Source organism: Myxocyprinus asiaticus, chromosome 28 (genome assembly GCF_019703515.2).
Source record: "Myxocyprinus asiaticus isolate MX2 ecotype Aquarium Trade chromosome 28, UBuf_Myxa_2, whole genome shotgun sequence".
In the NCBI taxonomy this organism is placed as follows: Eukaryota; Metazoa; Chordata; class Actinopteri; order Cypriniformes; family Catostomidae; genus Myxocyprinus; species Myxocyprinus asiaticus.
The window spans coordinates 22,792,045-22,818,630 of NC_059371.1; the positions used below are offsets into that span (position 1 = coordinate 22,792,045).

Here is a 26,586-nt window from a genome sequence, read left to right on the forward strand (position 1 = left end):
CAGTCCTATTTTCAAAATCAATGCCAAAATTTCACAATTTCTGCCAGGGTATGCAAACTTTTGAGCACAACTGTATATAGATATGCATCAATTTTTTTGTCCCCAAGGTTTCCCATTTTGACCCACGCATGCATTCTGTGGGGTAAAAGTTAGCTTACTGTACGTACTTCCAATTATTGTACAATATTTGCTGGTATTGTAAGACAGGGACCTCCCCCACAATAACTTATATAACATAATAAAAAATGTTGTTAGACTTTTATTATTCTTATATATAAGCATGCTTCTGCATCTGTAAATAAATCTAGAAAAGCGCCATAGAATCACTCTTTCATATGTAGTTTTGGCCTTTCCCAGCATATGGGTGAAATGTACAAAACAGTTTAATTACATAAAGTACAGTCCTCAAGGATAGAGTTACCAGCATTGTTTGCACTGGCACTTCCACCACACAGAGTACAGCAGGTCAGACTCTCTTTGTAGAGAGAGAAAAATCCATAGATAAAGCCCAGCATTTCTGAAAATTGCATAACCACATCCCCCGGCAGATTAATCTCCCTCAGGGACACTGACGTCATAGCAGCCATGGGAGTGCTGCAGTGCCTTGCTGGCTGCAGACTATGCCCACAGCTACCTCCTTCAAATCAGCCAAATACACACAGGGTCGGCCTGAATGGAAGAAAAATGAAACAAAAACACAATCCCTGTCCTGGTGTGCAGTGTTGGTATAGTTCATTCCCTAGGCAAAATGGCAGTGCAGCATTAGACCTGATAGAGAAATAATAAGCATGAGAATGAAATAAAGGTGATAATTACATGGAAGTAATTGCTAAAATGAGAGTGTCGTGACTTGAGAGAGTGCCAAGCGGAGTGAACATGGAATAGCCTATACTGGTAGTTGATTTATGACACGTATATCAACTTTAACAAGAGTTTAGCTTAAATTTACATTAAGGGGCAGTGTATATTTTAGGTGCTGTAACTGGTCACTATTTCTTTAGGGTTTTTCTAAATCTCCTGGGATTTTCACACACAACAGTCTCTAGAATTTACTCCGAATGGTGCCAAAAACAAAAAACATCCAGTGAGCGGCAGTACTGTGGATGGAAATGCCTTGTTGATGAGAGAGGTCAACAGAGAATGGCCAGACTGGTTCGAACTGACATAGTCTATGGTAACTCAGATAATCACTTTGTACAACTGTGGTGAGAAGAATATAATCTCAGAATGCTATTCTGAGATGCGGGTTGGTGCTATTTTGGTGGCACGAGGGGATTTAATGTTGTGGCTGATCGGTGTATATTATTGATCTGTTTCTCACTAATTAATTTTTAGTTCAAATATTCCATGTAGTCTTATGTTAATATGAGGTCTCTGCTAACATAATAATAATAATAAATAATTGGCATTGGAGTATAATATGTATCACCTTATGTTGCTACCCATATAGCCTACAGTACTTCACTCCATGTTTTTATTCAAGTAGGAAATTTATATATATAATATATATATATATACAACAGTTAGTTCCGGACTTCTGATCTGATTGGACGAGAGATGTTCCATGAGCACTGATGGTCTCACACCATGTGTATCACTCCGCTTGTGTTCGTGCTGTTCTAAACTAAAGTGTAAGAGCAGCGCATATGTGTTAAAAACTACAGTATATGTGTCTCTTACATGTATTTTTTTTTTTTTTTACATTACATGTTAGCCAGCAGGTGGTGGCAAAAGATCATTTTTGTGTGTAATATGAGCCAGTTAGGTGACGTGAAGTGAGTCAGCGTCAGTCAGTGTTTACATACAACAGCGCTCCATAATCACTCGTATTACTGCTACACTACTAAAGCTAGAAAATAGCTTTAAACCACTTTAAACGAACAACTTCAGCATTACGGCTCGTCACAGCTGAGAGACACAACAGACTGATTGGTTACAGAACTCAAGGCACTTACCTCTTACCGGACTTTCCACATTGGAGAGGACGTGCTGTTTAAAATGGCAGAGGAGATTGTGGTTTCTACAGTGAATGTCTCTTGCGCACCGGCTACCACGAAATAGGGAGAAATACCCCGCTTGGACGGCTGCTTTTCCACTGAGAAAGCTGATCTTCAGAAAGCTGACAGCATCTCTGCTTGGGTGTGGCAACAGGTGACGCACATGCTCCATCTCTCTCTCTCTCTCTCTCACACACACACACACACACACACCTCTCTCTCTCTCTCTCTCTCTCTCTCTCTCTCTCTCTCACACACACACACACACACACACACTGTTTCTTGTTAGAAACAGCACAAGCTGGGATACTATTTCTGAAGTGAAATTTTTGAATTACTAACGCAGGCTTAGACGCATCATTTGGCTTGAACCAGCAATGGCAGATTCTGATCCATCACGTAAGAAAGTAGTTCCATGCACAAATGCGTTTTTATGACCGTACTCAGTTTTATCTATTTTTTTTAATTTTCTTGTTCATTGAACTGTTGTATATAAGCAATATGACACTCGCAATCATGCTGTATGGCCCTAAATCAGCACTGCTGTGATTCAGCTGCAGGCACGAGGCCGCAGGCCGAATCTTCTGAACACAAACGATTGATTATTTTGATAAACAAACAATACTTATGGTATATACTTTTTAACTACAAATGTTCGCTTTCGTACATCTCTGTGACGTGCTCATGAGAGGCATGACGTAAACTTGTTGGTAAGGTCACATGTCATGTGGAGGGGGAGGCAGGTAGCGTGTCATTGTTTACAAGAGAAACTTGCATAGACCACAGACCAAGCGCCGTTCACAAACCAAAACAGTCCAAAACAATTTCAAAACAATATAAAATAAAATAAAAAATAATTTCCAAATAATAATATATATATATAAAAAAAAAACAATGTAAACAATGAGGTGCTTCCTGACTCCTCCTCCACGTGACCTTACCAACAAGCTTATGTCATCCCTCTCATGAGCGCGCATCACAGAGATGTATGGAAGCGAACATTTGTAGTTAAAAAGTATATAAGTATTGTTTTGTTTATCAAAATAATCAATCGTTTGGGTTCAGAAGAACTTTATTTGTCAACTGGAGTCATGTGGATTATTTTGATGCACCCTATATATGCATTTTGGACCGTCAAATAATGGAGTACATTCACTTGCATTGTTTGAAGGAGGAGGCCTGAAATGAAATCCTAAAAATCTTAAATTCTGTTTTGATGAAGAAAGAAACTCAGATACATCTTGGATGGACTGAGGGTGAGTAAATTATCAGCAAATTTTCATTTTTGGGTGAACTATTCCTTTAACACATTTGCACTGCTCTTACACTTTAGTTATATATAATATATATATATATATATATATATATATATATATATATATATATATATATATATATATATATATATATGGCTTTATTTTGAAGAGCCTATATATAGCCTAATAATTTTATTGTAAGGCAGCAAATGGTAATATTTTTATTATGACGGAACTCCTGTTAGAAACTACTGGATAAAGTTTGACACCCAGTTGTCAGTGTGGTGTGCCCTCTGTGTCTGCGAGAGGCGAGTCGCTGTTTGACGCTCCCTCGCTCGCGTTCAGCTCCGCTGCAGTGACACGGTGAAGGCAGGATCATTCCCTCACACCCGTCTGACAGCTCATAGGACGGCAATGACTTCTCGAAGGTAAGTTGAAGGCTACATTAAAATTGCAAGAGTGAATACTGATTGATGATTCCTGTATGAATGGATCCACTGCTCCAGCACGAAACACAGCAATGAGTCGGACTATTTCTCTACTCCAGGCGCCTGGTCCACTTTGGCACATTATACTGAACCAATGACTGCTAGATGTGTGTTTGCTTAGGTAAACGATATTGCACAGTAGTGTCATTAGGAATATTGTTTTGTTAGATTTGTCTTCTCTCTCTTTTTAGTTGTTCCGATTTTATTGCTCTCGCTAACGGAAATCGAATATGAATCGGTATAGTGCAAAGTCACTAGTCTGTCTTCATTACAACTCTTTAAACTGCATAATAACGCTGAGGTTTATTAGTGTAATGACAAGGTTTATTTACAGATGTATGGATGTATTCCATGGGATGAATATAGTATCAAAATTGTATTCACAAATGCTAAACACTCGATGTCATACATGCATCTTGCTATCCACATACAAATGCCTTTCAACTTGTGTCAATGAAATTCCGAATTAAATGAATGTGCAGCGATTTGCACAAATAGAGACATATTTGTGAATACAAATGTTCCCTTTTGTATAAATGTTACAGAATTTGCATGTCTTAACCGTAGGAAGACATTCCAAATGAAACACAAAATGGCCTTGTGAAGCATTGAATGTGCATTTGTGGATCAAGTGGCACACGTGCATTTATTGACATGTTTTTGTGTCTATTCTGTTTTATTTATTTGAATTTTGAGACTTTTGTTTAGCTGTTTTTACCATGTCCGACCCACACACAAACAACTACTAATGAATAAGTTCTAAATTCATCCATAAGTGTGGGCACATCTACCCATCAGTTTGGGAAAAATTCACAAATGCGTGTTATTAGCCTTATATAAGTGTCTTTTTCTTGTGTCTGTGTAATTTATTATTAAATGAATGTGCATCTATTTGTACACATAGAGACATATTTGTGAATATAAATGTTCCCTTTTGTAAAAATAAATCAATTTGTGGATGCAACCAAATGAAGATGTTCCAAATGAAACACAAAATGGTCTTGTGAAGTATCGAATGTGCATTTGTGGATTCAAGTTCATTCATTTGACGTCTTTTTGTGTGTTTTCTGTTTCATTCATTTGAATTTTGAGACTTCCTTTTCACTGGTTTTGCCTTGCATGATCCACATGTAACAGGCAGGGCATGGTTTATTCATAAGGTCACTCAGCATTTGCCGTTTACATGCGCCACTTCAAACAAACAGCGTCTGAGATCAGCAGAAATAATCAAAGGTTTGACTCAATTTTTCTCATATATAACCAAGGACAAAGTCCTGTCACATTGTAAAATGCGAAAAAATAAAATTTTACAGTGTAAGTCCTGGTGACAATATGTTTGTTTTACATGTCAGAAGCTTTCTAACTAATAGGACTCACCTGCTCCCAAACTCAGTGGTTCCAGCTCCAATACAGGATCCATTTTAAAATGTATAATATGCTCCTTTATTGTTCTCTGATGTGAAGTCAGACTTAAGTAATATTTCCATGTATTCAAATGAAAGTGCAATAAACATTTACCTAAACAATTAACATTGTCTTCTTTTGGCTGCACTTTTGGCTAATTGTTCACCCCAAAATTAAAATTGTCATCATTTGCTCAACTTCAAGTTGTTTCAAACCCATATGATCTATTTTACACATTTTATGTACACACACAAACAATGGAATGGAACATCACACATGGCACTTTACTTGAGGTTACCCTTCCTCGTTGCTACTGCATGGTGTAGTGTCAGTTGTCTGGGACTCTGTGGCGGATTTAGGCATGGGCGACATGGGCAGTTGCCCAGGGTGGCATCTTGCAGGGGGTGGGGGGATGGGGGGGGTTGGGGTGGGGGTGCCTCGTGCGTCAACAACTTTGGGAGCATTCTTATTTACAATCACCAACCCCCGTGTAACCCCCCCACCCCACCCCACCCCCAGTCAACAACTTTTTTTTCTTGAAATGGGTTTCGCCCAGGGCGCCATACAAGCTAGAACCGCTACTGTTGGGACTGGTATCTGTAGTCAGGGCAAGAGCAACCTGGACAGATTAAAATAATTAATAAGTACATAAAAAACAAGATCATTCATGTATAAAATATAATAGAAAGAAACAAGATTGTTGCCATGAAGCCTTATGTTTTACCAGTTGCACAAAAGCTCTGCAGCTGTGTCCATGTTTTTGTGATGCAGAGATCACAATTTCTCCGATCTTTGGTCCTGCTGTAACTCACAGCCACATACCCCGAGTGAATAAATGTAATAGACATTGTTTACAAGGTTAATATAAATTTGTATTTCTAATAAATAACACTGAGCCAGTGTCATAACAACACAAAAGTGTTAAAGAATGCTTTTTAAATTAACATTAAATACATTTACATAACATGAAAAAAAAAAGAATTCTTACAACAGCAGATCTTGTATAAATCTTAATATAGAGGTATATATGGTGTGTCTGTTGTCATGATTCATGTTTTGTAAAGGCACTTATAGCTGTGCTGCTGTTCTTCTGCATTAATGCTTTTTATTTCTCTCAATAAAAAAATTCTAAACAATTCAGTAAGGTTAGGATAATTTTATTGTGTTATATAAGCCCAAGAAGTAACAACTTCTGACTGTGAGGCAGGATGCAATAGTGCTAGGTGTTTAGGTAGGGGTGGGCGATATGACCAAAATTCTATATCATGGTAACGGTATACAGCTCTGAAAAAAAATTAAGAGACCACTGCAAAAATATCAGTTTCTCTGGATTTACTATTTATAGATATGTGTTTGAGTAAAATTTTTGTTTTATTCTATAAAGTAGACAACATTTCTCAACATTTCAAGCCATGTACAAGGTTATCCTGGAAGAAAACTTAATTCCTTCTGCTCTGACAATGTTCCCTAACTCTGAGGATTGGTTTTTCCAGCATGACAATGCTCCATGCCACACAGCCAGGTCAATCAAGGTGTGGATGGAGGACCACCAGATCAAGACCCTGTCATGGCCAGCCCAATCTCCAGACCTGAACCCCATTGAAAACCTCTGGAATGTGATCAGGAGGAAGATGGATGGCCACAAGCTATCAAACAAAGCCAAGCTGCTTGAATTTTTGCACCAGGAGTGGCATAACGTCACCCAACAGCAATGTGAAAGACTGGTAGAGAGCATGCCAAGATGCATGAAAGCTGTGATTGAAAATCAGGCTTATGAAAAATGAATATGAACACTGCATTTTTTTGTTATTTTGAGCAGTTGTCATTTTCTGCAAATACCAGTATATTTAATGCAAAAATATATTCCTCCTCCTGCGTTTGACTTGTTTCGGAGTCGTCCTGCATTCTGTTTGTTCATCTCTCTCCATGTTTGTCTCTCACTATCAGTCTCACCTTCAGTCAAGTGGAGCTTTGTATGCACAGATATATTCATACCACGATATAAACATTTCTACCGATTGACACTTTATTCTATCGCCATTCCACCCAGCCCTATTGGATACTACAACATTAAGAATTGTACTCATGCTTTGACTACACAAACAGATATTTCCTATTGTGTAGACAGGAATTTCAGTCTAGAAACTTAGTTAAGATTGAAGTAGCACACTCTAATGCTGACCTGGACAAAGACCCGGTGAGCAAGGTGTTGGAATCCTATTAGCTAGATAGCTTTTGACATGTAACACAAACATATTGTCACCAGGACTTGCACTCTAAAATTGGCTTTTTTCGCCTTTTTCAATGTGACAGGACATTGTCCTTGGTTATATATGAGAAAACTTTTGATTCTTTCTGATCTCAGACGCTGTTTGTTTGAAGTGGCGCTTGTAAACTGTGCATGCTGAGTGACCTTGTGAATAAACCACAACCCTCTTGATGGTACATCTGTAAAATGAGACCCCTAGCTGGTGGTAGCTGCTTTTATTACACAAATTATGTATGAATCGTGCAAGGCAAAACCAGTGGAAAGGAAGTCTCAAAATTAAAATGAATGAAACAAAAAACATACAAAAAGACGTCAATTAATGTATGTGTGTCACTTGATCCACAGATGCACATTCGATACTTCACAAGACCATTTTGTGTTTCATTTGGAACATCTTCATTTGGTTGCATCTACAAACTGTGATATTTTTGTACAAAAGGGAACATTTATATACACAAATATGTCTCTATTTGTACAAATAGCTGCACATTCATTTAATAATAAATTCCACAAACACAAGTAAAAAGACATTTGTTTAATGCTAATAAATGCATTTATGAAGTTTTCCCAAAATGATGGGTAGATGTGCCCACATTAATGAATGAATTTAGGACTTATTCATTGGTTTTTGTTTGTGTGTGGGTCAGCCATGTTAAAAAAAACAGCTAAACAAAAGTCTCAAAATTAAAATAAATAAAACAGTGTAGACACAAAAACATGTCAATGAATGCACGCGTGCCACTTGATCCACAAATGCACATTCAATGCTTCACAAGGCCAATTTGTGTTTAATTTGGAATGTCTTACTTTGGTTAGACATACAAATTCTGTTACATTTATACACAAGGGAACATTTGTATTCACAAATATGTCTCTATTTGTGCAAATCGCTGCACATTCATTTTATTCAGAATTTCACAGCACAAGTTAAAAGGCATTTGTATGTGGATAGTAAGATGCATGTATGACATTTATCGAAGTGTTTAAGCATTTGTGAATAATTTTTATACTATATTCATCCCATAATAACCTGCTGCCTGTGGTCATGTTCATTTATGTCACTGTACTGGCTTTAATTCACTATGTGAAATTAGAAGATAACAGTTGTTTGATAGCCTACATTATAGCCGTATGACAGAGATTTAATTTGAAATATCCGAACGAGATGAAGTAGTAGAGAAAATATGAAATATGTCTCATGACTCCTGTGAAGAAATATATACAGGTGCATCTCAATAAATTAGAATGTCGTGGAAAAGTTCATTTATTTCAGTAATTCAACTCAAATTGTGAAACTCGTGTATTAAATAAATTCAATGCACACAGACTGAAGTAGTTTAAGTCTTTGGTTCTTTTAATTGTGATGATTTTGGCTCACATTTAACAAAAACCCACCAATTCACTATCTCAAAAAATTAGAATACATCATAAGACCAATAAAAAAAAAAACATTTTTAGTGAATTGTTGGCCTTCTGGAAAGTATGTTCATTTACTGTATATGTACTCAATACTTGGTAGGGGCTCCTTTTGCTTTAATTACTGCCTCAATTCTGCGTGGCATGGAGGTGATCAGTTTGTGGCACTGCTGAGGTGGTATGGAAGCCCAGGTTTCTTTGACAGTGGCCTTCAGCTCATCTGCATTTTTTGGTCTCTCGTTTCTCATTTTCCTCTTGACAATACCCCATAGATTCTCTATGGGGTTCAGGTCTGGTGAGTTTGCTGGCCAGTCAAGCACACCAACACCATGGTCATTTAACCAACTTTTGGTGCTTTTGGCAGTGTGGGCAGGTGCCAAATCCTGCTGGAAAATGAAATCAGCATCTTTAAAAAGCTAGTCAGCAGAAGGAAGCATGAAGTGCTCCAAAATGTCTTGGTAAACGGGTGCAGTGACTTTGGTTTTCAAAAAACACAATGGACCAACACCAGCAGATGACATTGCACCCCAAATCATCACAGATTGTGGAAACTTAACAGTGGACTTCAAGCAACTTGGGCTATGAGCTTCTCCACCCTTCCTCCAGACTCTAGGACCTTGGTTTCCAAATGAAATACAAAACTTGCTCTCATCTGAAAAGAGGACTTTGGACCACTGGGCAACAGTCCAGTTCTTCTTCTCCTTAGCCCAGGTAAGACGCCTCTGACGTTGTCTGTGGTTCAGGAGTGGCTTAACAAGAGGAATACGACAACTGTAGCCAAATTCCTTGACATGTCTGTGTGTGGTGGCTCTTGATGCCTTGACCCCAGCCTCAGTCCATTCCTTGTGAAGTTCACCCAAATTCTTGAATCGATTTTGCTTGACAATCATAAGGCTGCGGTTCTCTCGGTTGGTTGTGCATCTTTTTCTTCCACACTTTTTCCTTCCACTCAACTTTCTGTTAACATGCTTGGATACAGCACTCTGTGAACAGCCAGCTTCTTTGGCAATGAATGTTTGTGGCTTACCCTCCTTGTGAAGGGTGTCAATGATTGTCTTCTGGACAACTGTCAGATCAGCAGTCTTCCCCATGATTGTATAGCCTAGTGAACCAAACTGAGAGACCATTTTGAAGGCTCAGGAAAACTTTGCAGGTGTTTTGAGTTGATTAGCTGATTGGCATGTCACCATATTCTAATTTTTTGAGATAGTGAATTGTTGGGTTTTTGTTAAATGTGAGCCAAAATCATCACAATTAAAAGAACCAAAGACTTAAACTACTTCAGTCTGTGTGCATTGAATTTATTTAATACACGAGTTTCACAATTTGAGTTGAATTACTGAAATAAATGAACTTTTCCACAACATTCTAATTTATTGAGATGCACCTGTATATATATATATATATATATATATATATATATATAATATATATATATATATATATATAATATATATATATATTTTTGGGATTGGCATTGGCAGTATTCTAAGGACTCTTAGGCACAGTTCTCATTACCATAACCTGTACGTTTTACTTTTACTATTCCCATTGTTTTCAATAATGATTTTCATTAACGTAACACATTTATGTATTAAATTAGGCTATAAAATAGATTTTTTATAATGAAAATATAGTGAAAATGAAAGAATAATGTATAAATAATTTAATTACCATCTTTTTTTTCACATTGCGGTAATGAGAATTGGGGGTAAAAGGTGTGTAACTGTCATGGAAATAATGTCACAGTATTGAAAATCTTTAGGGACCTAAAATATTGTTACATTATTGTGTGGAACTAATTGGGTGTGCTCTTTAATATGTAAAGAAACACAAACCTCTAACTACACATTATTTCAATATAAATGTATAGCTTATTAAGAAAAACTTTATTGTTAAATAGTATACTTGATAATGTAGCAGCAAAATTAACTGTAATTCCAGTATAAGTCATCAGTAGGACATTTTTTTTTTTTTTAAACTTGTATCTGGACTTTAAAGGATTCAGATCTCTTTTTTGTTCAATTTAGTTGTAAGATATCAGCTCACTTTTCATTCACACAGTTATTTTTTGGAACCCATTCAACTTAAATATTATTATAATTTGTAAACAAATGATAAAATGCACGAGTCATATGAACTACTTCAATGGTGTTTTTATGGTTCTTTTATGTCATTTTTTTAGCTTGACAGTAACGAACATGATTAACACACAGTATCGGATTTGGATCGGGCTCGTCGGACCGATACCCGATCCATTTATAAATGTCAGTTTCTGAGCCGATACCGATCCAGGTATCGGATCGGTGCATCCCTAGTTATTTGATTGGATACCAAATGTGGCCTTTAAACAGTTTTCTGAAGTTACCGTTGATCTGCAGGCTGTTCATTTACATGTCTGTCAGACAAAAGCTCATATAGTGGTTTATAAAACTTAATATCATAATAATATTAAACAGGATGAATCTGTCTTATGTGGCAAATCTGCACGTTTAGCAGATAAAAGTCAGCAAATGCTACACTGCATTTTAATTTTTTTTTTTTTTTACCATGACATTTTTAACAGGAAGTTGAAGAATTATTTCAAGATAAACTTAACATTATACTTACTCTTTTTATGTTAATTGATCACAAAATTATTTGCTTAATGATGTGTGTATGTGTGTTGACAATTTTATATTATATGTTTACATTTCTGGATCACAAAGCATTTTTTGTGTCAGTCTTTCTCTCGCTGTGTGTGTGTGTTAGAGTGTAGTGAGTAAACGGAATAAAGGAAAGACGAAAAAGGAAGAGATGTCTCATTGCATGGTCATTTCTGTGGGGTCATGTAAATATATGGGGTCATATTTCTGTTGCATGTAAATAGTTGTCAGTTCTCAAAAGTTCCACCTTTATGTCACTGACTCATAAAATGTTGATTCTGATAAAAGTATTTAAACTTTGTTTCCCGGTAAACATTGATACATCTCTAAAAGATTGACTCATATGTCTTAAAACTGAAGGGAAATAACCCGTAGCTTAGTACTGAAATTCACAGGCAGGAAAACTGCCTCCACTGTGGTGAAATGAGATAGCCTATCCAAAATTTTCAGGAATTCTGCTTGATGTGACCAAAGGTTTGCTGATCACACAGTTTTTTTTTCCCCACAGCCATCAATTTAGTGTCGTAATCTTAAAGGATTAGTTCACCCAAAAATTTAAAGATTTTTAGAAGAATATCTCAGCTCTGTAGGTCCATACAATGCAAGTGGATGGTGATTAGCACTATAAAGCTCCAAAAGCACAGACAATCATAGTAAAAGTAATCCATATGACTCCAGTGGTTAAATGATGTCTTCTAAAACGATACGATTACTTTGTGTGAGAAACAGATCAATATTTAAGTCCTTTTCACTATAATTGTTTATTTTTGGTTGCTCTTCGATGCCTGTCCACAACGGGACTCGGTTCCCTCCGCCTGTCACGTGACGTAAGCACGTTGGCATGTTCACACGAGAACTGACGTGATACAACCGGAAGTGCAGCTCGATTTGTTTACAAGAGAACCCTGTTCACAAGCTTCTTTGGTTTTGCTTTCAGTTGAACATGCCAGCGCGTTTGCTTCATGTGAGAGGTGGAGGGAACTGAGTCCCATTGTGGACAGGCATCGGAGAGCGACCAGAAGACATTAGACGAAATAAATTTAACCACTGGTGTCGTATGGAATGCTCTTACTGCGATTGTCTGTACTTTTTGGAGCTTTAAAGTGCTAATCACCATCCACTTGCATTGTATGGACCAACAGAACTGAAATATTCTTCTAAAAATCTTTGTTTGTGCTCTGCTGAAGAAATAAATCCATACACGTCTGGGATGGCATGATGATGATGATGAGATGAATGGTGAGAGAATTTTCATTTTTGTGTGAACTATCCCTTTAATGCCCTCAACACAACATTAATTTTACACTGTTGTAGCTTACATTTTTCTTTCTGCTATTGGCATATAAGATACAATTGAAATGGAAAGTGTTAGATTTTTATATTTCCATACTGTTGATGATCATTTGTGGACAATAAAGAGAAACCACAGTCCAGTGGGCTCACTGATATAGTATGCCTAAGCTCTCAATATTTATAATGCCTGCCATTATATCACCTATCAGATCACATAAGGAATAATATGGATAATGATAATGGACATAGTGTGCTTAGTGATATGGATGCCTTTCATTTCATTAGTCATACACCGATCAGCCACAACATTAAAACCACCTGCCTAATGGTATGTGTACACACATGTGTAATGTGTATGTCCCCCTCATGCCACCAAAACAGCGCCAACCCGCATCTCAGAATAGCATTCTGTCCAATTGTGGCAGCAGTGCAGTGCATAAAATCATGCAGATACGGGTCAGGAGCTTCAGTTAATGTTCACATCAACGATCAGAATGGGGGAAAAATTTGATCTCAGTTATTTGGAGCGTGGCATGATTGTTGGTGCCGGATGGGCTGGTTTGAGTGTTTCTATAACTGCTGATCTCCTGGGATTTTCACGTACAACAGTCTCTAGAATTTACTCAAAATGGTGCCAAAAGCAAAAAACATCCAGTGAGCAGCAGTTCTGCGGATGGAAACGCCTTGTTGACGAGAGAGGTCAACGGAGAATGGCCAGACTGGTTCGAACTGACAAAGTCTATGGTAACTCAGATAATCGCTCTGTACAATTGTGGTGAGAAGAATATCATCTCAGAATGCTATTCTGATATGTGGGTTGTCGCTGTTTTGGTGGCACGAGGGGGACCTACACAATATTAGGCAGGTGGTTTTAATGTTGTGACTAATCGATGTATAAAAATGCATCACTTTCCTGACCAGGACTCCTCTTTTAAAGCGGTCATGAACTGAGAAATCAAAATTCCCTTGATCTTTTGATACATAAGAGGTCATTGTACTATAAAAACATCCTGTAAGTTTCAGAGCTCAAAACCTTCTTGTTAGTCTAAAAACAGCTTATATTGAAGCCAATCTGCCAAAATGACAGGATGTGGAATGTGCCACTTTATTACGTAATAGTGTGGCTAAACACTGCCTCTGCAGAAGAAGATCAATGCCTGCTTCTACATCACTGCCTGTTTAGCCCCGCCCACCGATTCACGCATTTAGTAGGTAAATAACGAGAGAGGCAAACGCAGGTCTACGCAGAAACCAAACGATAAAGATGGCTCCGAAGACAACAAGACACTGTGCATTGCCAAGTTGTGGAAAAACACAGTCTTTGCATTGCCTTCCTTCTGATCCCAACATTAGGAAAGAGTGGATGAACTTTATTTTTAATTAAGTTCCAGACCATGTCAGTAAGAACTTGGTCCTTTGTTCACTTCATTTTACCACGGATTCATTTACAAACAAGACACAATTCGACGCAGGATTTTCAGAAAGATTGAAACTAAAAGACGATGCTGTGCCGACTATATTGGATCCGACAGTAATGTCGCACCACACAAGTGTGAGTAACTGTTTTTATTACGTGGTCACTATTGCTTTGTCTGTTATTACAGATCGTTTGATATGTGCTGAGTATTTATGCGTTTTTAACCTAAATCACAGCAGCGTCCATCTATGAAGGGTGTAGGATTTTTAAATATGCAAAAGTGTTAGCCAATCATACCAATGGGCGTTTACTTCTGAGTCTACAATCCGCCACGCCTATTCAAATGGTGTGTTACGATGAGGAGAGTCAAAACAGGACAGAAAATAGCCTATTACTCCTAAATTATGATGTTTTTTGATGTAAAAATCTTGATAACATTATAAGTGGACCTCAGAGAACAGTACAAAATAAAAAATAAAAAGGCAGTTCATGACCCCTTTAAGGCTCAAAGCAAATGCTTGATCCTTTCCAGGGGACTGTTTCTATTGGAAGGGTTGTTATCAGCTGTTGATGATTTGAATATTATCGTTAACATTAGATTTTGTTTTAGGTGTCCTTGGGCCGTCTATGCTGGGACAAGTTAAAAAATGGTAACATATTTCTCGATCAGTAAGTAGAGAGAGGGGCTGGTGCCGCATCTAGCCTTGAATATATACCATTCCAGTTATGTGCATGAATTGATTTGACCTTACATTAATGTGCTTGGGGTCTTTTGTAATGGAGGCTAAAATCAATCAACTCACACTTACAGTATAGATTCAACGCCATTGTGCACCATACCTCTAAAACTAGGACATAAAAGATGTAGCTTAGATTTGTGAGTGACTAATGTATTTTGCATTACAGTGTACAAAATGCGACAAACAATACATCTGCTGTACTGATATGGTATATTTGTTATATATCTGCTATATAGATACCTTAAACTAAAAGTGTAGACAAAATAGATATGTGTGTGTGTTTGACCCCCGTGTTTTTGCTAGACTGATATGCGGGAGCAAAATCAGCTCTTCTAAAAATATCAGTAACGGTACCAAAATCCAGCCACAGGGACTCGTCTGTGCCCGATATAGACACGAGAGGGTCTTTGAAGCTTGAAGTGGGGGACACTAAGTATATCGCTTTTTGTCATCAGGCCTGTCTCTTTAAATAGCCGGCTGTGGTGAACTTGAGATATTATGTAAGATGGAAGAGGCAGCTCGTTGTGTGCACGTGGGCCTCTGTGTTGCCCCTGTCAGAATACAGCAGCAGCACTTTCCGCCTGATATCTCTCTCTACCTCTCACTCTCTCTCTTTTTCTAGCCAATGTACAATCTGTTTGTGCCCCTGGGTTATCATAATTTAAAAAAAATATTTGAGTCTCTCTGGTGTCACTCAGCTGTATGTGCCAATATTGATGTGGCAAAAGAGAATTGTTCATCCAGGGTTTAAAATCAACTGAATTGAGAATTACTTTGAGATTTAATTGAGAACCATTTCCAGCATAATGACCTGTTTTACACACCATTTATATTATAAATTTAGCCTATATATTTGTCCTTATGCCAAATTGGGATTTTGAAGCTGTTTTTTCTTTTTCTTTTTCTTTTTTTTTTTTTTTTTTTTTGCATAGTGGCAGCAAACAGCAGGTCATTGGTTCTCACAGTATCATATACGGTATATGAGACTAGCCAGTTTGTCACAAAAATGTGAAGACTCATCTTGGTTTTGTTCCTAAAATATCGTTTTATTCCATATATGCATTGCAACTCATATTATTCAATTGTTCTATTGGTAAATTTCATCAGAAAATTGTTTGTATTTCTATTATTTGATCCGCTCACAACAGTAGAGACCAAGAGTCTGGTTCTGGAAGTAAACATCTCATTCAGTTTTTCCATATAGGGTAATTTATTAGTAATGATGGCTTTTTAACCTTTCAGGACAGACCTACTGTGAGCCCTGAGGTTGTTAATCGATGTTATATGCTTCTGTCAAAGCTATCGGCAAAAGTTATTTCAACTTCATTGTTTCAAAATCATGTTTAATAGCAGAATTCCTGGTGAAAAACAACACTATCCATGATCCAGCTGAGAAAGATCCACCAATCAGAGAAATTGCAGCCAACAATGCGTGCCAGCAAGCTCTGTAGTGTCCACCCACTCCCATGACGGACTGTGAATAACGCAACCAAGTCAGTCTATACACTTTAAAAATACTTGTATATTTGCAAATATCTGAATATTTTGCAATATAATTAAGACATATTGTTTCTGTACATATAATCAAAAATTTTAAACCAATACTTTTTTCCATTGTGTTTAATTCGGTTACATAATTCGCAAAGACGTTAAGTACGCATTCCTGTACCTTTGTCTTTTTGTCCATTTTTAAAATACTTTTTTTATTTAAAATCAAAGTTTGTTATGTTGTGATTCACCTTGGAGCTGGTTCTTTTGGGTTATGGCTTAGAACTCTTTTATAAAGAATTTTATGACATCACAATGGAAGAAATGAATGGGAAAAATACTTCCAGAACCAAAATGGCTGAAAAAGCTGGTGGGTCCTGTTGCGCTCTGTTGCATCACTGAGGGGTCAGATTATATTGTGTTTACTGCCACCGACAAGGATAGGCCCTTGCACATTAAACGTGATGCAAAAAAGCGAGACGAATTGTTGACAGATGACACTTTCACACAAAAAGTGTCACAAATATTTTTCGTCAGCAAATTTACACGGGTAAAATAGGTGGTGTTTGCTGACTGCAAGAGTAAATAAGTATGATAAAAATTAAGTATTATTATTTTTTGTCTATGATGTTTGCTAATCTTGTTTGATTTTTTTTTTCTTTTAAGTTCATTCCTATTTTTATCCGGCTGCAAGCTGGATAATGGCTGTTAATGATTAAACCATGGAAGCCAAGTCATGCATTCATTTCATAAAAGGGGGAAGCTAAAAGAACAGAAGCCCACTTCTTTTGCATTCATTAATCCACCCATTATAACACTAATGGTCTCAGATTCCACTTATTGTGTCCTTATGAAATTTTTATAAGGTTAAAATGGAAGTTACTAGAGGTTATTACTTCCATGAAAAGGGGGTTGGGGTGACAAAACAGTAAAGGGAATGTACTAGGCTAAAGCTTAAGTGGAAAAACTCATTATTCTATGTCCAGTTTCATTCTGGGAAAATCTGGGTGCTTTCCTGACTCTTTCCTTTCCAGACAGGTCTGTCCTACTTCTCTCAGTCCCACAGTGACACTGTGCTCATCATGACTGAGTAGCGCTGTAATTAGAAAAAAGCTATGTAAACTTCAGCTGTAAATTTCATTCTGTTCACACGTCGTTTACTCAGTCTCTTTGGAATGCAGCCACTCTGCATTTACTTTTAGTTCCCTATCTGTCACTCACTCGACGTTGGTGTTGATGTAGTGACACTAGGGGTCACTCTTGGGAGCCCGAGACACCTCTGGTCTTTGATAAAAGGCCAATGAAAATTGGTGAGTGGTATTTGCATGCCACTCCCCTGAACATACGGGTATAAAAGGAGCTGGTATACAACCACTCATTCAGATTTTCTCTTCGGAGCCGAACGGTCATGCTCACTGAGCTGTTCATTCACCTCTGCTGGATCTGACGGCGCATTTCAGCGGCTTCTCCCTCCTCTGCACTGGTGCACTGCAGAGAACGCCCCTGGGCACTTCGGCAGAAAAACTAGAGAGTATATTTTCTGAAAGAGCATTTTTCCCCTCTAAAAGAGTATATATTTCTCTAAAAGAGCGCACACATGGAACGTCTTTTTAAAGACACGTCTTTTTAAAGATGCTTTTCCGATTGTGTGTTATTCCTGGTTGTGCTCGTTATCTCTCACCTTCTAAGAGATAACGATCACTGTCTTTAGTGTCTGGGCACTGCTCACGCGGAGACAGCGTTCGTGGATGGTCATGTTCTCATTGTGAGAATATGTCCATGGCAACGTTGCGGTCGCGGCTCGCCTTCGTAAGAAAGCGAGCCACCCCAGAGGCTCCCGCCTCGGTCCTTTTACCCATGGGTTTGAGGCCAGCGCGGCTAGCACTGGGGGCGATTTGGGGACCCCAATGGGACCGCCTCCGCCGGGTATCCTCCCGCGGACCTCCCATTCCCCAGCACGCTCGTCTGCCCCGATCGGGCTTCCGGGTGAGTCCGCTGGCTCGTCTCACGGCGAGTTCGACCTCTTATTCGGAGCCCGCGAAAGTGATGAGCTCTCGAGTGCAGCATCGGAGAGCGGGCTCGTCCAGTCGGAAGCCTCAGCTGGGCTCCTCCCTTCGGAGTCGATCGCCCAGTCACAGGCTGACGCGGAGATGACGACATGCTTTCCCGGGCAGCCGCGAGCGTCGGTTAGAGTGGATTTCACCGCTCTTCCCTGAACCCTCGCGGCTCGGTGATTGGTTCCTGGGCTCGCGGCGCCGCTCAAAGCCACGCCCCGCCCCGTTCCTTTCTTCCTGGAAGTGCATGAAGAGCTGACAAGGTCGCGGGAGGCACTTTTTACTGCCCGGTCCCGATCTTTTCAGCTTCCCCGCTCTCATTACCCTCGATGGTGGGGCGGCCAAGGGTTATTCGGCAATCCCCCGGTGGATAAAGGCGCTCGCGGTGCACCTATGCCCGCAGAGCGCCGCCACCTGGCGCAGGTGCCCAAAGCCCCCGTCCAAGGCCTGTAGGTTAATGTCGTCTCTGACGGCCAAGGCCTACGGTGCCACTGGACAAGCCACCTCCGCCCTGCACGCCATGGCTCTCCTGCAAGTCCGCCAAGGCGCTAAAGGAACTGCACGAGGGTAGTTCCGCCCCGGGATTGATGCAGGAACTGCGCTCGGCGACCGACCTCGCTCTCCGAGCGACGGAGGTCACGGCGCGGTCTCTCGGGCGGACGATGGCCACACTAGTGGTCCAGGAGCACCAACTTTGGCTCAACCTGGTCGAGATGGGTGAGGCCGACAAGACACGATTCCTTGCTGCCCCCATTTCCCAGGCGGGCCTATTCGGCGACACCGTCGAGGACTTTGCCCAGCAGTTCTCGATGGTAGAGCAGTAGATGGATGCTAGCCGGCTTATCCTGCCCCGGCGCGGCTCAAGATCCCGCACCCCATCTACTCATCGCCAAGGGCGTCCCCCTGCGGTGACTGCACCGGCTCCGCCGCAGCCCGCCCCTTTGGCCTGGCCCCGGCGTGGAGCCCACTGCAGGAAGCAGACGCCACCCGTCTCGCGGCCGCCCAGAACCCGTGAAAGGCTTCAAAGCGCCCTTGAGACGGGCGACCCAGGGACAACGAAACCCGCTGCTCTGGAGCTGGTAAGCAGATCTTCATCTTTTTGTTACCTTTTGCATTTAATTGTGCTGCATGCCCAAGTGGCTGCAGTACTCAAGAGCTCAGCAAGAGTGGTTTCCTTGTTCCCTGGGTCATGTATCCAGTGTGTACAGCTGGCATCACGACCACCGTCCACCACTCCATTTGGCAGGTTGGCGCTCCAGCGGCGGTCTCCCACCCTGAGCGCCCAGCTGTGGCACAAATCCGCCCCCGATGTGACAGTCTCCACGGGTCACGAGGACAGGCCTCTTCCTCCCCCGTCCCAGGCTGTTCCGGGGGTGGTCACAAGGAACCAGGTAAGTGCTTCGATGTCCTTGGACTCAGCACGGCCACGACGTGGTGTGGCACCTCGAGCTCCGCCCTGCCGTGAGGCCCCACCTGCCGGTACATCCGATGACGTTGTCCCTTTGGTCCCCCTTGCGCGGAACTTGGACGCATGGCTTGCGCCTTCCAGTCCGTCACGAGGGCTGGTCCGGATCGTCCGACTCGGCTGCGCGATGTCCCTGTCTCCTCGCGTCTTTACAAAGATCATTCACAAGGCATTTGCATTCTCAACTATCTCGACGACTGGCTAATCTTAGCTCACTCTTGAGATGTGTTATGCGCACACAGGGACCTGGTGCTCTCACACCTCAGCCGACTAGGGCTTTGGGTCAACTAGGAAAAGAGCAAGCTCCTCCCGGTTCAGAGCATCTCTTTTTTCGGTTTGGAGTTGGACTCAGTGTCCTTGATGGCGCACCTTACGAACGAGCGCGCCCAGTCGGTGCTGGCCTGTTTGAAGGCGTTCAAACAGAAAACAGCGGTTCCACTGAAACTTTTTCAGAGGCTCCTGGGGCATATGGCATCCTCGGCGGTAGCCACCCCTCTCGGGTTGATGCATATGAGGCCGCTTCAGCACTGGCTCCAGACTCGAGTCCCGAGACGGGCATGGCGCCACGGGACACACCGCGTGGCCATTACCTCGGTCTGTCACCGTCTTTTCAGCCCTTGGACCGACCTCTCGTTTCTACGAGCAGGTGTTCCCCTAGAACTCAGTGCTTTCCTTCCTGCAAGAGAGGTTGGAAGGGAGGCTGTCCCCTTCCACCTTGAAGGAGTACATTGCTGCCATAGCAGCACACCACGACGCATTCGACGGTAAGTCCTTAGGGAAGCATGATCTGATCATCAGGTTCCTAAGAGGCGCCAGGAGGCTGAATCCCTCCAGGCCGTGCCTCGTTCCCTCATCGGACCTCTGTAGTTTTTCAGGGTCTACAGAGAGCCCCCTTTGAGCTTTGCAGTCAGCCGAGCTTAAGGCACTCTCCTTGAAGACTGCCCTCCTGACTGCGCTCACTTCCATCAAGAGGGTAGGAGACTTCCTCCGAGCCCTGTGGCAGTCGAGTTTTCGGAGAGACTCACTACACGCGCTAAGAGCCCGGTTCTGGGGTAGGTGCTCCGCATGTGGCAGTTCCCTGTAAGGCTAACCCCATGCGATCTATATCTTCCGCTAATTCATTTCCCTGCTGGCAAACTGCATCTTCCTTGGGCAGAGCCCCTCTGCCCCAGTCTCCATGTTATAGTAACTCCTCCCCCATTGGGCAGGATCTACCTTGAAGGCTCTCCACATGGTTGGAAAGACCATGTGATGTATTCTTCCACTTAAATATCCCCCCCTCTCTTGGGGCTAGGTGTGGTCTCCGTGGTGTCCTCCCCTTGGGAGGGACACCCCCCGACTAGACCTGGCGGCCCAGTCGGATAATCCCCCTTCTTTTTTTAGGGAGTGGAAAAAGAGAAGGGGAAAGAGGCCACGACTGGGTTAAGCCTGTCTCTATCTCTGGGTAGTCGACTTGTCCCCAAAAAGGGCCGTTCGACACTCATAACTGTGTTGGGGGAGGTTACGTGTCGACCTGGTGTGCTGGCTATGAGGCACACAGCAAGTCTGCCCACTGCACACCGCCAGTTCACGTAACACAGTTCAGCCTTGTGGCGTTTTGTATAGGGACCCCTAGTGTCACTACATCGACACCAGCGTCGAGTGAGTGACAGATAGGGAACGTCATGGTTACTGGTGTAACCTCCGTTCCCTGATGGAGGGAACGAGACGTTGGTCCCTCCTGCCACAACGCTGAACTACCCGCTGAAATGACCGGACCTTATATCGGCTCCTCAGCGTAAAACCTGAATGAGTGGTTGCATACCAGCTCCTTTTATACCCGTATGTTCGGGGGAGTGGCATGCAAATACCACTCGCCAATTTTCATTGGCCTTTTATCAAAGACCAGAGGTGTCTCGGGCTCCCAAGAGTGACCCCTAGTGTCACTACATCGACACCAACATCTCGTTCCCTCAATCAGGGAACGGATGTTACACCAGTAACCATGACGATTTATACAGAATGATCATTTGGGATGCACTTTTGACTCATGCAGCCTAGCATAAGAGCAAACAATTTGTGTAGCTAACAAGTGCATACAAAAGGTGAGCTCAAGAACAGTTCATGCTTTTCAAAGGTCAGTCAAAGTCCTTGAAAAAGCATCTTTACCTCAGATTTAATTAAAACATTTCCATTTGTGTAAATTTCTTCTACCATTTTTGTATGGTTCTCTTTACTTTTAAAGATTGTTCATCAATACACTGATTGGTCATGGTTTAACTTTGTAGTTGGTATGTGCAGTATGTAGTTGTCATCCCATACAGAAATCTGATATATGGCCATTTATGAACATATATACAAAATTATAGTTCATATATTTGAGCATATATGTACATATTTAATTTCCACTAATATTTGGGAATACTTTTGGTATTTCGGAGTGGATGTCCTGGAGACATGCTATATTCCCATCTAAAATTTTAAACAGTATTTTGATTTTCATTCTTTTATAATTACAATATTATGCATGGAACTTTTATGACCCCATTTGAATTGAAAGAATACATGGAGTATTTGTACTTTTAAAAACTGCATTTGTCACAGTTAAAAATTAGCTTGTGCATTAAAAAAGAAAAGAAAACTTAAAAGAAATAGTGACCAGTTTTAGGACCTAAAATACACATTTTCTGTGATACATATTTGTAACTTTTAGCCTAAAATCATAATGTTGATTTAAAAAAAAAAAAGTGCATAGACACCTTATGTGTCAACAACCCAGGCACAGTGGTGTCTTTCAAAAGATGCCATTTTCCCTTTAAACCTAATGATGGCTAAGATAAAGAAAAGGGGTGTAATAGTGTACTGAGCAACATGGCAACGCTGCATCATGTTTAGAGAGAACGAGAGAGAGGAAGAGAGGAAGAGAGAAAGAAGGGGGGCGGGAGGGATGGACAGTTGCTCAGAAGCTGATTGTACTGGCTGGCTTTCCTATCAGAGCAGCTCACACGCATCCAAATCCCAGATTAAACACCCCCAGCTCTCTTTCCAACAAGCAGCACTCCTACAAGTCCCTGCCCCCCTCTTCCTCCTTGTGTAACTGTACTGAACATGGATTACTAAGCTCTGAAGCAAAGCTGGGGCTCTGACAGGCTCCGACCAGAATGGTGAGGTAGGAACAAGACACAATAGTCAGTGTTATCATTTTGTATCAGGACTACGCCATTTTCACAGCTGCATTACATGCAATTGCATTTGAAGTTTCTTTATTTCACTGTCGCTCTTTATGCAGGAGTGTGTATGTGAGTGTTTGTGTGCACACTGTGCAGATGGATTGTTGTGGATGTTGTGCTGGAAGAAGGTATTTGGACGGCTGTAAGGAGCTCAGAGGCTTAGAACTGACCCTGAGCTGTTTGTTCCTGGGTGCAAAGCTAGCAGGTAGAACTGGCTGGTCCGTATCTGAAATGTCTGTACGGGCCTGTTGGAGTAACAGACCAGCCAATGAAAGCAGTGGTCCTCCGACACAAGAGAATGAGACACTTAGAGAAGCTTGCCCAGTTGGTGTTAGTTAATTGTTAAAGGGGTAGTTGACATGAAATACTTTGTGAAAGTTGACATTTCATGTTGCGTGACATCCTACAGTCCATATAAAAAAAATTTAAACAGCATTTTTCTAATTCTTTTATAATTATTATGCATGCCGCTTTTATGACCTCATATTAATTGAGAGACTACTACTATATTTTTACTTTGAAAAATGCATTTGTCACACTGCAGGACCATTCAGAATGAATTAGTGAAGGCAAAAAATATGACCTAGCATATATAGTTTCACTTATACATTCATGTAAATTTGAACTTAAAATCTTGATGTTGATTGAAAAAAAAGCATCAACATGTTATGCATCAACAACCCACATGCAATCTTTGAATTATTATATTATAGTGAAATTAGGAAGGAAGTTGTTGTTGTTAGCTATCTATCTAGTTTCAGAGAGCATTATCACTGTATGTGAAGGGCTGAAAGCATTTTTGGGAATGCTGTGAGGATGGTTTAGTGGTCAGACTGTGTCTGCTGTCATTGTTTTATGAAAATACATTGCAGCTTAGCAGGGATTAGTGTCACCTGCTGTCTTATGCAAAATATGATTTCATTTATATATTTGTATTTTCAGCCAGCTGCAAATCCCTCAATTATCTGTGAAGATTTTCATGAAACCCAGACGTAAGTAGAGACAGTTTGCACTTCATAAGGCAGCTGTCAGTCATACTTGAATACAATTTTGGAATGTTTTTTTGGATTATTTGATGTTCCAGAATATGATGTCAAAAAATTTTGCAGCCAGTTCAGTTGCATCATGTTCCACATTGCACTGAATTGTGTCAAGCCTCTGTTAAATATTGTAGAATGGAATATTCTGGTCCTTTCATTTAATGTTGCCAAACGATATAGACCCCATCATGTTTTATCAGCTAATGTATGAAGACATTTTATCTTTACTCTCCAGACCACATTTAGATCTTTCTTGCAGTTCTGTGTGACATTCTGTATAGGACATGTTAGCATACTGGAAATTATATAGAAATTTAAAAATTCCCTTGGTATGTATGAGTGTTTCTTCAACTTTGGGCACTTTAAGCACTGTGGACTTTTAGAAAGTAAAGTCTTGTTAAAACATTGTGTAAAATAGAATTCTGTGGTGGAAATAACAGTGTTGAAAATGAATGTTTAATGTTTTTGAAATAAAATGACTCACTCTTTTGTCTTTCTAAGGCTAATTTCATAGCTAACATTTTATGTATCTAAAATAGACACAAATAATATTTTCATGCTTTTTACAAACTTTGGCAAAATTACAGTTTGTTTGGAAATTACACCCAATAAAAATATTCTGCTCACAAGTGATATTTACATTGAATTGTCTGTTTTCTTCAAACATCACTTGTCTCATTTCAAGCTGTCTCATACTTTTGTTGTCTTGGTTAACAAGTACACTAACTTTAGAAAAAACTGTATTAGGGGCAAAATTGTTTGGTGTGGTGGAAATGACACCACAAATTAGGGACGGTTGTAATTTTTGAAAAATTGATAGAAATCATTTTCACAGAATAAATATTTAAAAAAAATATTTTACTGTTTAGATTATAATAGTTTTATGTAATTAGAATTTTCATATTGGATATTCATAGTTTAATATTGAAAGTCTGGGTCAAGGCTAAAACAGTAAAAGGTATTTGAAAATTGCCAAAAATAAATGAAGGCCTGGTAAAAATGTCAGTCAAGTAGGTTTAATGTGACCTTCAAATGACAAAGACATTTTTTCATTTTAATAAAAATCAGCCCTTGGTACATGAAATTGAAGAAACACCTGTATATACACATTTATGTAAATTTGTTTCTTGGAGGGATTTGCTTGGGCTTGCGTTTCTAAAAAGTCATTGTCAGGAGGAAAAGCTTGCTGACAGAAATGTCAATGAATTAATACTTTGTGAGTTTTACAAAGGATAGGAAGTTACCGAATGTACATAGTGATGATTCAACAGGAGGGGAAAATGTGGACTTTTTAACAAACACAGAATCAGAAGCAGTTGTAATGTTCAATGAGGCGAGGCGAAAGTTCAAGATCAAAATGCAGCTTTTAATGAAGGTATGCAAAGCAAAATCAAGAAATCCTCAAACACAGGAAATATTAGAAATCAAGAAAACAAACATTACAACTATAAAAACTATAAATGGAAAACAACTGACAAAGAATACAGGAAAACCAAGGGATTAAATACACAGGGGCAAACGAGGAAACAAGGAACACCTGGGACTAATAAATCACAAGAACCAATGAAACAAAAGACAATGACAAGAACTACAAAACCCATAATCAAAACACAAGTCAGGGAACAATAAACATACATGGAAACCCCTAGGGGTCACCAGGGTAATTGTGACTTTGAACAAGTGTTCATTGCAACTAAAACTAATCAACTAAATTCAATACTGTACACAATATCAGTTTTGTAAAGCAGTTCACCAGAGAATAGTGATAAATAATTGAGTAAGTTGTTAATGTGCCTAAAAGCAGAAATAAAACAAAAATAAAAAAATCGATTAGGTATATCGGTTATCAGACACTTAAACACAAAAATAATCAGTATTGTATCACCCATTAAAAAACAATATCGATCGATCCCTAGTAGAGTACCACATAACATTTTGAGTTGTACCTCAGTTTTGTAAAATGAACAAAAACTGAGTTTACAGTAATGCACTGATGGTGTAAATCATTGCAGCAAGGCATCCCATTGAGATAAATGTAAAAATGCATACTTTATGAAATACATTATACATGCAAACATAACATTATACTGTATGTGTTAACATGAGATTAGTGTGATAGAAACGCTTGCCAATCTTATCTGTGCAAAGTAACATCCAATCTTTCAACTCTTGTAAAGACCATTTAAAGGTCGTAATTCAGTAACATTTGCACAAAACGTACAAGCTTGTTGTAATTATTTATTTGTCTACCTTCAAATAATGTAATTTGGGACATCCTAGGATATAAGGTTACAGAGAAAATCAAGCAAACATGTAAGGTGATTAGCGAGGGACAGATGTAACACTGGTTGCCAGTGCACCTAGAGTTTTTTTTTGTTTTTTTTTTAGCTTTTATTCAGTCAGAA

At 40.0% G+C, this 26,586-nt stretch overlaps 1 protein-coding gene across 8 annotated transcripts in view; it reads left to right on the forward strand.

The window, feature by feature from the left end:
• The first annotated feature begins 3,544 nt into the window (after window positions 1-3,544).
• The window catches only part of LOC127418998 (tyrosine-protein phosphatase non-receptor type 11-like), a 55,170-nt gene continuing 32,128 nt past the window's right edge, over window positions 3,545-26,586 (forward strand). For 2 of the 8 annotated variants that reach the window (XR_007893585.1, XM_051660005.1), the window contains exon 1: window positions 23,087-24,133. Coding sequence is in view for 4 of the 8 variants with exons in the window: in XM_051660005.1 (XP_051515965.1) it covers window positions 23,997-24,133 (137 nt within the window). In the remaining 4 variants the exon portion in view is untranslated. The other 6 variants (XM_051660009.1, XM_051660006.1, XM_051660007.1 and 3 more) reach the window with 6 other exon arrangements.